The 14,776-nt window shown below is 43.7% G+C and overlaps 1 protein-coding gene across 1 annotated transcript in view; it reads right to left on the bottom strand.

The window, feature by feature from the left end:
- Nucleotides 1–55: 55 nt before the first annotated feature.
- Nucleotides 56–14,776, bottom strand: part of LOC107600417 (parathyroid hormone 2 receptor-like) — a 58,085-nt gene continuing 43,364 nt past the window's right edge. Inside the window, exons 7-8 of the mRNA XM_016292312.1 lie at nt 13,713–13,773; nt 56–107 (exon numbers count right to left, since the gene is read on the bottom strand). Of these exons, the coding sequence (XP_016147798.1) occupies nt 56–107; nt 13,713–13,773 (113 nt within the window). The remainder of the gene's footprint in view (nt 108–13,712; nt 13,774–14,776) is intronic.

The following is a 14,776-nucleotide window of genomic DNA, read 5'->3' as shown; positions in this document are numbered from 1 at the left end:
CATCAGCTGCAACTTTGGGCCACCCCCAGGAAGGCGATGGAGCCCGTGCCCCCAGTCAGCCATTAAGCCCTCCAAGTGGACAGCGAAGTGGCCCTGACTCGGGTGATCTGGAGATAGAGGGAACTGGAGGTGGTGAATACAAGTCAAGTCACCTTTATTTATATAACACTTTATGCAATACTTTTGTGATTGTGTCAGAGCAGCTTTACAGTGTTAAACAAGAAAATTGTGTGTCAGCAGGAGGACAATAGTAAACAGTAAATTTTTCAGTCAAAGTCAGCTCATTGTTGATTTAGCGATGTCATCATCCAGCTCAGTTCAGTCCTCTTTAAATAGTGTCTGTACAAAACGAAGAAAGCCAGAGTTTAGGCACTAAATAGGAAAAGGATCTGTCGCCTGCAGTTGATTTTCTAGATATTATCAAATGGCCAGAGTTTTGAGATTGCAGCTGACGTGAAGGACTATAATGTGGTAAGAGCTAGCTGAAGTGCTGAGAAGCTAAACCATTCAGGGCTTTATAAGTAACTAGCAAGATTTTTAATTGTATATGATGCTTAATAGGGAGCCAGTGTAGTGTTGACAGAACCGGGCTAATATGGTCATACTTCCTGGTTCTTGTAAGAACTCTAGCCGCTGAATTTTGAACCAGCTGGAGTTTGTTCATAAAGCATGCAGAACAACCAACCAATAGAGCATTACAATAATCTAACCTTGAGGTCATGAACACATTAACGTTTCTGCATTTGACAATGAAAGCATAGGTTGTAATTTAGATATATTTTTAAGATGGAATTTACAAGGGTAGCTTGTAACCTTGTGTACCTTGTGGTACTCCATACTGCACTTGTGAGCGATGTGATACCTCTTCATTCACTGCTACGAATTGATGACGGTCAGATAAGTATGATTTGAATCATGCCAATGCAATAATGCCAACATAATTTTCTAGTCTATTGAAAATAATATTGTGGTCGATAGTGTCAAAAGTAGCGCTAAGATCCAGTAGCACTAATAGAGAGATACAACCACAATCGAATGATAAGCAGGTCATTTGTAACTGTGATGAGAGCAGTCTCAGTACTATAGTACGGTCTAACTAATACCTGACTGGAAATCCTCACAGATACCATTTTTCTCTAGGAAGGTACATAGTTGTGAGGATACTGTCTTTTCTAGTATCTTTGACAGTATCTATATTATGATGGGTGAGTGGGGAGAGCCTGTTTAATGTTTTGATCGGAATGGAAGAGCTGTGTTTTGTCCCATGACTATGCCGCCTCACAGTCACCCAATCGCCCTGCAGCAGGGGCTCTGCAACAGGAACTGAACAATGTACAGGATTCACCAAGTTAGTTGCATCTAAAGCTATATCTAAGGCCCTCACATTCTTACTATCTTAACTTACACTGCTCCGTTACACTGCTCCTCCCCTCCCCCCAAAGAAGGGCAGGGAAAAAAAGAGTTCTGTTTCATTCTGTTCCGTCGTTGGCCCAAAGGCCAGCAGTACCCAAATTCACTATGAAAGAGTAGTTCCTTCAGTCTCGGGGTTACACTGGGTGCGGTCTGGCAGTGAGTGATATAATGCCTCCTCACTCCTAGCCTCCCCCCCCCACGCCACATGCTAAGAGCTCGTGCTTCAGAGACACGTTGCTTCCTCATGCATCTCTGGCCACACCCTCGTGAGATCCATGGAGCCAGGTAAGTGCTATAATGCACTGACCACCCCTTCCTCAGGATGCAATGCTTCCAGGATTAGGGTCCAGCTCTCCTCGCTGCCCATCTGCAGGTACGTCTATTGTCCATTTGACGCCACTCACAAGGAGCCTGAGGTCTAGCTAATGCTTCCTAGCCCGTTCTGCTGGCTCATTCAGACAATCAGACTCGGCTACGTTCGCCAGGTGCCCCCTCCCCCTCTTCGAGGGTTGGGCATATCAGTACAAGGTTCCCCCCTTCAGGCTTTCCCTGTATCTCCATGTCTTTACCAAAGTTACGGAGGCCACCCGTGCCCCGCTAAGGGAAGGGGGCATTCACACTCTCAACTCAATCTCGACGACTGGCTCTTTCTAGCTCGCTCTCAAGATCTGTTGTGCAGACAAAGGGACCTTGTGCTCCGTCACCTCAGTCAGCTGGGGCTTCAGGTCTGGGAAAAGAGCAAGCCTTCTCCTGTGCAGAGCATCTCTTTTCTCTGTATGGAGTTGGACTCAGTCAACATGATGACATGTCTCACAAACAAACATGCCCAGTCAGTGCTGAACTGCCTGAATGCATTCAGGAGGAAAACAGCGGTTCCACTGAAACAATTTCAGAGGCTCCTGGGGCATATGTCATCCACAGCTGTGGTAATGCCACTCAGATTGTTACATATGAGACTGCTTCAGCACTGGCTATTCGGCCGAGTCCCAAGATGGGCATGGCGCCATAGCACACTCAGCGTGTCCATTAAGCTGAGTTGTCACCAGACTTTCGGCTCTTGGTCAGACCTTTACTTTCTAAGGGCAGGAGTACCCTTAGAACAAGTGTCCAGCCATGTTGTTCTTATAACAAGACAGGCTGGGGTGCCATGCCTGCCATGCCCCATGCTTGGTGCCTGGGACGTTTTCATCTCAAGGTAACCCAACGCTGCATAAGAGCTGTGACACCTTGGAAAACCCCTCGCCTTTTTCAGTCAGGCATCCCGCTGGGACTGACCTAAAGCAGGAAGGTGTTTACGACAGATGCCTCCAACTCGGGGTTGGGGAACACTGTACGAGGGCAGACTGGTGTCCGGCTCCTGGTCAAACCGGGAGCAATGCTTGCACATCAACTGCCTCGAGATGATGGTGGTTTTTCTAGCCCTAAAAACTTTTCAGCTAGTCTTAAAGGGGCACCACTTCCTGGTCTGCTCGGACAACATGGCAGTGGTAGCCTTTATAAATCATCAAGGTAGTCTCAGGTCACACTCTCTTTACAGGATGGCTCAATGCCTCTTTTTTGGGCACAGTGCAACCTCCTCTCGCTGAGAGCAGTTCATGTGCTGGGCAGACTGAACCAAGGAGCAGACATGCTGTACACGGGCAATGTAGCACCAGGAGAACGAAGACTACATCCCCAAATGGTTCAAATGGTATGGTCTATCTTCGGGAGGGCAGAAGTGGACCTCTTTGCCTCAAAAGACAACGTTCACTGGCCAATTTACTTCTCAAGGCAGAGAGATGCCCTGGCCCACAAATGGGCCAGCGCTCGTTTGTATGCCTTCCCCCCGATTGACCTGCTTCCTCAGGTCATCAGACAGGTCAGGAAAATCAGGTGCTTGGTCCTCCTGGTGGCCCCACTCTGGAGGAATCAGACATGGTTTCCCGAGTTGATTCAGCTGCTATCGGCAGCCCCCTGGTCGATACCATTGAGGACGGACCTCCTCTCTCAAGCAAAAGGCATGACTTGGCATCCCCAGTACGAGTTGTGGAGTTTGGCCCCTTAACGGGAATCTTTACAGCTCCCCACGAGAGTGACTAATATCATTTTGGAGGCTAGAGCCCCATCTACAAGACGCCTCTTTGAGTGAGTGGGCGACCTGCAAGCACTGTCAGTCAGTGCTTCATGCCTTCATGTCTTGAGAACCAGGCTTACAGTGTCCTATCAGAGTGTAGGCTCCACCAGAGGAATGGCCTCCTTTTGGGCTTGGTCCAGCAGAGATTCAGTTTCAAAGTCAAAAGTCAAAGTCTGTTTTAAGATGGAATTTACAAGGGTAGCTTGTAACCTTGTGTACCTTGTGGTACTCCATACTGCACTTGTGAGCGATGTGATACCTCTTCATTCACTGCTACGAATTGATGACGGTCAGATAAGTATGATTTGAATCATGCCAATGCAATAATGCCAACATAATTTTCTAGTCTATTGAAAATAATATTGTGGTCGATAGTGTCAAAAGTAGCGCTAAGATCCAGTAGCACTAATAGAGAGATACAACCACAATCGAATGATAAGCAGGTCATTTGTAACTGTGATGAGAGCAGTCTCAGTACTATAGTACGGTCTAACTAATACCTGACTGGAAATCCTCACAGATACCATTTTTCTCTAGGAAGGTACATAGTTGTGAGGATACTGTCTTTTCTAGTATCTTTGACAGTATCTATATTATGATGGGTGAGTGGGGAGAGCCTGTTTAATGTTTTGATCGGAATGGAAGAGCTGTGTTTTGTCCCATGACTATGCCGCCTCACAGTCACCCAATCGCCCTGCAGCAGGGGCTCTGCAACAGGAACTGAACAATGTACAGGATTCACCAAGTTAGTTGCATCTAAAGCTATATCTAAGGCCCTCACATTCTTACTATCTTAACTTACACTGCTCCGTTACACTGCTCCTCCCCTCCCCCCAAAGAAGGGCAGGGAAAAAAAGAGTTCTGTTTCATTCTGTTCCGTCGTTGGCCCAAAGGCCAGCAGTACCCAAATTCACTATGAAAGAGTAGTTCCTTCAGTCTCGGGGTTACACTGGGTGCGGTCTGGCAGTGAGTGATATAATGCCTCCTCACTCCTAGCCTCCCCCCCCACGCCACATGCTAAGAGCTCGTGCTTCAGAGACACGTTGCTTCCTCATGCATCTCTGGCCACACCCTCGTGAGATCCATGGAGCCAGGTAAGTGCTATAATGCACTGACCACCCCTTCCTCAGGATGCAATGCTTCCAGGATTAGGGTCCAGCTCTCCTCGCTGCCCATCTGCAGGTACGTCTATTGTCCATTTGACGCCACTCACAAGGAGCCTGAGGTCTAGCTAATGCTTCCTAGCCCGTTCTGCTGGCTCATTCAGACAATCAGACACGGCTACGTTCGCCAGGTGCCCCCTCCCCCTCTTCGAGGGTTGGGCATATCAGTACAAGGTTCCCCCCTTCAGGCTTTCCCTGTATCTCCATGTCTTTACCAAAGTTACGGAGGCCACCCGTGCCCCGCTAAGGGAAGGGGGCATTCACACTCTCAACTCAATCTCGACGACTGGCTCTTTCTAGCTCGCTCTCAAGATCTGTTGTGCAGACAAAGGGACCTTGTGCTCCGTCACCTCAGTCAGCTGGGGCTTCAGGTCTGGGAAAAGAGCAAGCCTTCTCCTGTGCAGAGCATCTCTTTTCTCTGTATGGAGTTGGACTCAGTCAACATGATGACATGTCTCACAAACAAACATGCCCAGTCAGTGCTGAACTGCCTGAATGCATTCAGGAGGAAAACAGCGGTTCCACTGAAACAATTTCAGAGGCTCCTGGGGCATATGTCATCCACAGCTGTGGTAATGCCACTCAGATTGTTACATATGAGACTGCTTCAGCACTGGCTATTCGGCCGAGTCCCAAGATGGGCATGGCGCCATAGCACACTCAGCGTGTCCATTAAGCTGAGTTGTCACCAGACTTTCGGCTCTTGGTCAGACCTTTACTTTCTAAGGGCAGGAGTACCCTTAGAACAAGTGTCCAGCCATGTTGTTCTTATAACAAGACAGGCTGGGGTGCCATGCCTGCCATGCCCCATGCTTGGTGCCTGGGACGTTTTCATCTCAAGGTAACCCAACGCTGCATAAGAGCTGTGACACCTTGGAAAACCCCTCGCCTTTTTCAGTCAGGCATCCCGCTGGGACTGACCTAAAGCAGGAAGGTGTTTACGACAGATGCCTCCAACTCGGGGTTGGGGAACACTGTACGAGGGCAGACTGGTGTCCGGCTCCTGGTCAAACCGGGAGCAATGCTTGCACATCAACTGCCTCGAGATGATGGTGGTTTTTCTAGCCCTAAAAACTTTTCAGCTAGTCTTAAAGGGGCACCACTTCCTGGTCTGCTCGGACAACATGGCAGTGGTAGCCTTTATAAATCATCAAGGTAGTCTCAGGTCACACTCTCTTTACAGGATGGCTCAATGCCTCTTTTTTGGGCACAGTGCAACCTCCTCTCGCTGAGAGCAGTTCATGTGCTGGGCAGACTGAACCAAGGAGCAGACATGCTGTACACGGGCAATGTAGCACCAGGAGAACGAAGACTACATCCCCAAATGGTTCAAATGGTATGGTCTATCTTCGGGAGGGCAGAAGTGGACCTCTTTGCCTCAAAAGACAACGTTCACTGGCCAATTTACTTCTCAAGGCAGAGAGATGCAGGAAGTTTGTATGCCTTCCCCCCGATTGACCTGCTTCCTCAGGTCATCAGACAGGTCAGGAAAGTCAGGTGCTTGGTCCTCCTGGTGGCCCCACTCTGGAGGAATCAGACGTGGTTTCCCGAGTTGATTCAGCTGCTATCGGCAGCCCCCTGGTCGATACCATTGAGGACGGACCTCCTCTCTCAAGCAAAAGGCATGACTTGGCATCCCCAGTACGAGTTGTGGAGTTTGGCCCCTTAACGGGAATCTTTACAGCTCCCCACGAGAGTGACTAATATCATTTTGGAGGCTAGAGCCCCATCTACAAGACGCCTCTTTGAGTGAGTGGGCGACCTGCAAGCACTGTCAGTCAGTGCTTCATGCCTTCATGTCTTGAGAACCAGGCTTACAGTGTCCTATCAGAGTGTAGGCTCCACCAGAGGAATGGCCTCCTTTTGGGCTTGGTCCAGCAGAGATTCAGTTTCAAAGTCAAAAGTCAAAGTCTGTTTTAATGTCAATTCTGCCACATGTACAGCACATACTGTACATACAGAGAATTGAAATTGCGTTACTCTCAGACCCTTGGTGCATACAGTTAACACTAACAGTAGACATAATACAGATAAATACAGTTTAAATATATATAAAATACAACCTATACAATATACAAATAAGGACATTGTAAAAAAAAAAGAGAGAAAAAGTGGTATAAGGCACATGGCAGTTATAGTGCAAACCAGTGATATAAACAACTGTGAAGATATAACGAGTGTAGTGCAAAAGAGCTTGTTAAAGTGATAAAGAGCTCAGAGAACAGTCTTTAATTAAACTGTCAGAGAGGTAGTTTGCTGTACAATCCTGGATGATGTAGTGAGCAGTCCAATGCTGCACAAAGTGACCGGTGCAGGTCAGTGTGTGTGTGTGTATTTGGGAGGGGGGAGTGGAAGGGTTTGCAGGCACCAGGTGCAGTGTGCACTCTCCTGAAGTCAACAACAGTCTCCTTTGTCTTCTCCACATTCAGAGATAGATTGTTTTCACTGCACCACCCGGCCAGGCGGCTCACCTTGCTCCTGTAGTTTGTCTCATCTCTGTTGCTAATGAGACCCACAACAGTGGTGTCATCCGCAAACTTAATAAAGAGGTTGGAGTTGTGTGACGGTGTGCAGTCGTGTGTCAGCAGAGTGAAGAGGAGGGGCCTCAGCACACATCCTTGGGGGGCCCCAGTGTTCAGTGTGATGGTGCTGGATGTGTTACTGCCGACCCGTACTGTCTGAGGTCTTCCAGTCAGGAAGTCCAACAGCCAGTTGCACAGCAAAGTGTTGAGATTTGATGTGGGTTGATCCTGCTGAGGGATCTCCTCACGCTGTCATGACGGACAGCATCATCAGCTGGTCGCCGGGAGGAGGTGGAGTCTTCTGTGCAGTGGTGCTGTTTTGTACCTCAAAGCGAGTGAAGAAGGTGTTCAGCTCGTTCAGTAGGGAGATGGTGCTGTCACAGGTCCGCGGTGGGGGCTTGTAGTCCGTAATGGTCTGTATCCCATGCCACAGGCTCCGAGTGTCTCTGCTGTCGCTGAAACGATGGGCTATCCTCCTGCAGTACTGTTTCTTAGCCTCTCTGATGCCACGGGATAGGTTGGCCCTAGCTGTCTTCAGGCCCACCTCATCTCCAGCTCTGAAGGCAGCGTTCCGCGTCTTCAGGAGTCTGTAGACCTCCCCTATTAGCCACGGCTTCTGGTTGGCCCGGACAGTGATGGTCTTTGTGTCTGTTACATCATCAATGCACTTGGTGATGTAGGCAGAGACAGTCTCTGTGTACTCCTGGAGGTCATTGGTGTTATTGTATGTGGCAGCCTGCTTAAACATATTCAAGTCAGTGGTGTTAAAACAGTCTTGAAGAGCCTCTGACGACCCTTCCGGCCACACTTGTATATGTTTGTGAACTGGTTTGGCAACTTTAACGAGCGGTCTGTATGCAGGCATTAGCATGACAGTGATGTGGTCTGAGGTGCCAAGATGGGGAGGGCCTTGTAAGCTCCTCTCTGGGTGGTGTAAACAAAGTCTAGAGTGTTGTTTCCCCGTGTTGGAAAGTCTATGTGTTGGTGTATCTTTGGGAACACACTCTTTTGGTCTGCATGATTGAAATCACCAGCCAAGATGAGAAAAGCATCTGGGTGGGCTGTCTGCTGCTCACTGATGTGCTGGTACAGTTCATTCAGTGCCTCACACCTGTTGTTGTTGTTGGAGCTGGGAGGGATGTATACAGCAACGAGCAGTATGGCTGTATATTCCCTCGGTAGATAGAACGGCCGGCACTTAGTAATCATAAACTCCACCAGGGGTGAGCAGTGTTTGCAGACCACAACAGCATCGTGGCACCACGCATCATTGATGTGAACACAAAGCCCGCCGCCGCGGGTCTTACCTCCCTCGACGCAAGCTCTGTCTGCTCGATAGCATGTTAGCTGGTGAATAGCGCAGTCCGGAACGCTGTTGCTGAGCCATGTTTCCGTGAACACAAAAACACAACAGTCTCTTACAGTCCTCTAAGTTGAGCGTAGTAGTCGGATGAAGTCCAGTTTATTATCCAGTTGGTGATATCTGTGCAGCAGCCGGCTGGTCTTTGCCGTCTACCTTCACCAGATTTTATAACCTGGATGTTCCTGCCCTTCAGTCACAGATTTTGTTCGCTTAATTTACCTAATCCCCTAGATTAGTGGAGAAGGTTTTGTTATGTGGACCCCAGCCTGTTGGCTTGGGTCTCATATTTGGCTCATGCTTTTAGGAGCCATCCTTGCAGCCCTCTGGGGCTGGGCTCGCAGAGCGGCTTTGTTCTGCACTTGCTTATAGCACGGCACTATTGGATCCCCCCACTATTGCATACAATGCAATGGGAGAAACCGTTCAAAAGGGAATGCTCCAGTTGCTATTGTGACCGTGGTTCCCTGAGATAAGGGAACGAGTGTTGCGTAAGCTGCCGTGCTATAAGGCTGCACGTGTGTTGATGAGTCTCTATCACTATCAGTCGAAAGATTTGGATGAATGGTGCTTTGAGACGACTTATATAGCAGTCGGCTCCACACCTTTTGGCGGGTTGAAGCGCCATTTGTTCGTGCAGCTACACAAACGTGAATAAATCAGGCTTCAGTATCAGAGTAAACAGGAGTTTACCCCCTTAAGCGTGCAACGCAATGCTCATTGCTTTATCTCAGGGAACCGAGGTCACGATAGTAACCAAAGTGTTGTTGTTTTTTAAATCTACAATATTTACATTTGCTCAGTGTGATGCATTCAAGGTATAGGTTTTATCAGTATACAGTATGCCTTCCCTGGGGATCAAACTCATGACCTCAGCACAGTTAGTGCTACCAGTTAAGATACCAGAATGCAGATCAGAAAAGCTTGAGGATATCAATAATCTTCTTAACATTTGTTTTTCCAGAGTGGACCATCTTATGATCATGCAGAAAGCCATTAACCACCATTACTCAGAACTGACAAATCTCAAGATTCATGACAGAGCTCACTTTTTGCCATCCCTAAATGAACGGCTGAATAGAAGACCAGCTAGACATTTAAAATTAATTAAAAGTTGCAAAAGTCTAATTAAAAAGCCACTGAGCATATTAAAAAGCAATTATTCTTGTTTTGTTCTCTGAAACATTCTTGATTTACTATATTTTAGTTTAGATTATTTATATTACTGAAAATACTTAACAGTAATTGTTCTTCAAATGTTTGTTCATTTATGATTTATAATTGATAAAGTTCTATAAAGTACATGTGACAAATAGAGCCAGAATTCTGAATATTCACATAGCCCACAATTATAGATTATTCAACAGTTAGTTTATTTTCTAATAATTTGGTCAGCGGTATTCTATTTAAAAAAAAAAAAAAAAAACTACTTTATTTTCACTCTGTAAAATAGTTCCAAACGAAGTCAAGAAACACACAGACTGGAACACAGTATGTGAATGGAGTGGGGTTTAACGTTCACTGATGAAAGAAACCCTGCTCAGAACAATCCTGGAATGAGGGGAAAAAAAACGTCAAAACTTTGCTGCTTCAGAACTGAAAGTGCAAAAAGAAAAAATAATTATCCCTGCTCTTCAGAACTCTTGCATAAGTTTAAGTAAAAAATTTTAGGAAATGTATTGAAAAGTATGGACTTGCACAAAAATCACACTAAATATAATCTACAAAGCATAGAAAAGACCATCTTGTGAGTTATGCACGTGCACAAATCATATATTATTTTCCCCAAGAGACCTAAGTCAAAGTTTTTCTTGCCCCAAAACTATTTTATTTTTTAATTTATTTATTACCATTTTTCTTCCTCACTCTCACCCTTGAAATTAAATGGGCCATTTAAAAAAAAAACAATTTAGAAACGTATTTTGTATTTACTGAGTATTCTTCTCGTTTCCAGGTACGTCTAGTTAATTAGTCTTGTTAAAGGGGTCATATGATGCGATTTCAAGTTTTCCTTTTTCTTTGGAGTGTTACAAGCTGATTGTGCATAGATACGATCCCTGAAGTTGCAAAGACTAAAGTCTCAAAACCAAAGAGATATTCTTTATCAAAGCATTTTTCTTCCTCACTTTCACCCTTGAAATTAAATGGGCCATTTAAAAAAAAAAACTATTTAGAAACGTATTTTGTATTTACTGAGTATTCTTCTCGTTTCCAGGTACGTCTAGTTAATTAGTCTTGTTAAAGGGGTCATATGATGCGATTTCAAGTTTTCCTTTTTCTTTGGAGTGTTACAAGCTGATTGTGCATAGATACGATCCCTGAAGTTGCAAAGACTAAAGTCTCAAAACCAAAGAGATATTCTTTATCAAAGTTAAGACTCTGCCACACCCCCCTAAAACGGCTCGTTCTAACACGCCCCCACATATCTACCTCACTATGTGGAAATATTTGCATAATGCGCCCAAATGTTCACGCAAAGAAAGAAGGCGTGGTTTCAGTAACCGCAGTTAGTGTTGAAGCAACCATGTCAGGGAGACGCTGTGTGTTTCTAGGTGAAAGCAAAAGCACTTTATTTGGCCTTCCAGAAAGTAGATGCATTTAGGAATCTTTAAGATTACTTACAACAGAATAGCAATGCATTTTATGGACGACCATTTCGTGAACCTAGGAGAGGAGGTAATTCAGAATCAGCTACTGTTTTGTTATTAGTTTAAGTATTTGCTATTGACTGTTCAAATGCGGAGTTTTGCGCATCGTGTGTGTGTGTGCGTGCGCGCGAGCGAGCGAGAGAGATAGAGAGAGAGAAAGAGCGGTGTGTGTGTGTGTGTGTGTGTGTGTGGCATTGTGTTTTAGGTTTATCGGAAAACACATTCAAATTAACCATGATTTTATGGCACTAACCCTAACCATACATTTGTAGTTGTGGGTTAAAATAAATGACAATCAATCCATGGTTACTGCACTTTTACTATAGTAAAACCATTGTTAGTTTCCGTATTTCCATAAGGGAACATTTTTGTTTTTACATTTTACTCTTTTTTTTCAAGCATAATCATATGCTACAGTTACACAAATATCCTTAAATGTAAAATTTACTTAAATATGCCTTGATGAACGAAACCATAAAATATTTGAATTCTAAGAGGATAATGGAAGTTTCTGCTGTGAACGTGACTACTAAATATAGGCTATACGTGCTTCAAAGTAGCTAACACTACTGTTTACATGTAGTAATATGAAAGATAATAAGCAAAAGAAATGTAATAACTCATTATGTTATGTGCAGGAAAAAAACACGAACTTCTGCGGAGAGTAATGTTCGCACAGTAGGTGGCGGTACCTGCCTTAAAACATGAAGAAGAATAAGAGTAATGTTCGCGCTGCGCTTTTGTAACTGATCCGCGCCGTGCTGTCAGCTCGGTGGCGCTAGTAAACACGTCCTCTCTGCGCTGTCGAGTCGGTCGCGAACACTTGAATACCGCGCCGTTTCGTCCCACATTTGGGTTGTTTGGCTTCCCATAAGAGAGAGCGAGAAAGCGGTGTGTGTGTGTGAGCGCGCGCGCGAGCGAGAGAGAGAGCGGTGTGTGTGTGCGTGCGCAAGCGAGAGAGAGAGAGAGAGAGAGACACATCACAGTGGAGTCAGCTGTCTTAACCGTGGCTTGTGTACTGCAAACACATATTCATCACTGTGTCTGTCACAAGACTCTGTTCCCCTTTCGGGCTCTGTCTTTAGATTTTTAAATGTAAGGGGCGTTACATTTCCGACGAGTGCTTGCGGTGTTCGGCCAATGACAATGCACTGGGTCAGCTGGCCAATCAGAGCAGACTGCGCTTGTCGGAAGGAGGGGCTTTGTAGAAAACGAAGCGTTTGAGAGAGGCGGGGCATAGAGGACCTACAATAATGTACAGTATTTGAAAAATAATGTGTTTTTTGAACATTAAAGCATGTCAACATATTCTGTTACACCAAATACACAAAATAATGATCTTTAAAAAAGCATCATATGACCCCTTTAACCTGTTTTTCCTTTAAGTGCATGTAAGATCTCCTGTTTTCCTTGTTCTTTATACTTTGTATATATTTTTGTGCCATTTAGAGATTATTAAATGCTTCCCTAATTGCTGAACATGTCACAGATTAAGTTTTCAGTTCTGAAACTTTTTACAAAAGATCAATGAATTTGTGATATTTCCTAATATTTCAAAAGATTAACTGATTTCATATGATACCTGTAGATATGACACCCCTTAAATCATATTATGCAGTGTGTGACTTTTTTCTTTGTTTCTTATTTTTTTAAGATACACAAAAGATAAAAGATCAAATTTGTGATAAGATAAACTAGGCCACCTTAACAACACCAGTAAAAAAAGAAAGACTACAGCTAAAACAAAACCATATGTTTATGTTCTCCCCACAGAAGCAGCAAGATGTTGCTTGAAGACATTTGCTTTTGTAATATCACTAACAGCCTGTAAGCTGCAAGAATACTAATTGTGCTCTCGAGGGGAGAAAGACAATGACATTCAGCAAGTGTTTGAAAATAAAACAGAGAAAAGATAACGCCTTTGGCATGATCCCACATCAGTGTACATGAAAACACTACTTCATTAAGATGATCTAGTGATAACACTGCAGTGGTGTTTTAGCATAAGAACACAAACATTTACAGATCCAAGACAAACATTAACTGATCTAACTAGTTTCAAACTAGCACTAGCTCTGCGTCGTCACATTATCAATGAGGACTAAGACTTGAACTATAGGGAGGTGCAAATATTTATGATATATTCATTATTTTTGTTGAGAATTTAAAATGAAACAATACTGTGACCATTTTAATGCACACTTTTTATTTGGCTAGTTCAAAGCTAGCAAAAAAACAGTAAAAAAAACATTTTTATTAATACAGTATTTTCCCCTGGCATTAAACTTTTTCAATCTACTTTGCAACCATGGCTGTTTGTTTGAAAGGGTGGCACCTCTTATTACAAAATAAAAACTAGTAAAATTATCAAAATGCCAAAACATACAGTAGACATATTATATTTTAATCATACTAAATTCCTTGGTGACTTCATTTCTACAAAGATGATTAGGACATGAGGTCAAGTCTGTGAGGATGAAAACATGAAATCACCTTGCATCTGCCAGCATTGCCCTGACAACTGCCCATGCAGCAACAAAAAGAGCAGGAACACCTGAAATGAAACAAAGTAGGAAAAGTATATTTCAGTAAGTAAACATTGTACTATAAGTGAAACTGATGATAAATCTTGTGGTAATTTTATTATTTAAATTATATGAACTCTGAAGAAAAATATGATGCTGGTGACCATGTTGCAAATTTACATCTAAAGAGAGTAAACTGAATTTGTAAAGTAATCAGAGAACCTAAACTTTAATGACATTGCATTCCTTAATATTATGTGGACTATTCTAACAAGAATGCATACGATTTTATTTCCTAATTTAGAATACATTCCAGTAAACCACAATAAATGGCAAGAACAAAAGATAACATCATGTACATGGATGTTAAAATGTCTTAGGACATTTTAGGGAGGCACTGAAGCATGATTAAGCTTCAACGACTCCCCAGGGGTTCAAGAGCACCAGCGGAGACTTGCACTCATAGATGGATATCCTGCAGCATAATCTCCATAAAATACTGCTTGCTTACTTATTGACAATGGAGTGTTTTTCACTCTAAACACTGAACAGGAAGCACATATCTTCTGTCTGGTACAGTTGAAACATGATTGAATATTTCAGTTCTGGCAAAACGTATAAATCATTGTTTTATGTATTAATATATTTTTTTTCACTTTGAATAGTTGCCTTCAATTCACAATCAGCCATTCATATAAAGCCACAATCTGTCTGTTCATATACAATTTCCATATACCCTTCATTACACACCCAAATCAAATTCATTACAAATAGAATCAAGTTCAAATCTGCTGGTGACTACAGGACTACTGTCAGTAATATGTATGTAATATATCATTTAATAGTTTGACAGATAGATGAAAAGACCAAAAGACAGACATTAGGATGCTGAAATGCAAACCATAAAAATACTAAAATTCAACTTTGGAGTATTTCTCTGCTTTTGGAAAACCCCTAATGGTGGTATTATTCAACAAATTTGAATATGAACTTATTTTATCATGCATATTTAATATATATTTAAAAAACGCT

Source organism: Sinocyclocheilus grahami, unplaced genomic scaffold (genome assembly GCF_001515645.1).
Source record: "Sinocyclocheilus grahami isolate Dianchi unplaced genomic scaffold, SAMN03320097.WGS_v1.1 scaffold283.1, whole genome shotgun sequence".
Classification (NCBI taxonomy): Eukaryota; Metazoa; Chordata; class Actinopteri; order Cypriniformes; family Cyprinidae; genus Sinocyclocheilus; species Sinocyclocheilus grahami.
Note: the sequence above shows the minus strand (reverse complement) of the source record. Positions and strands in the feature narration are given on the sequence as shown.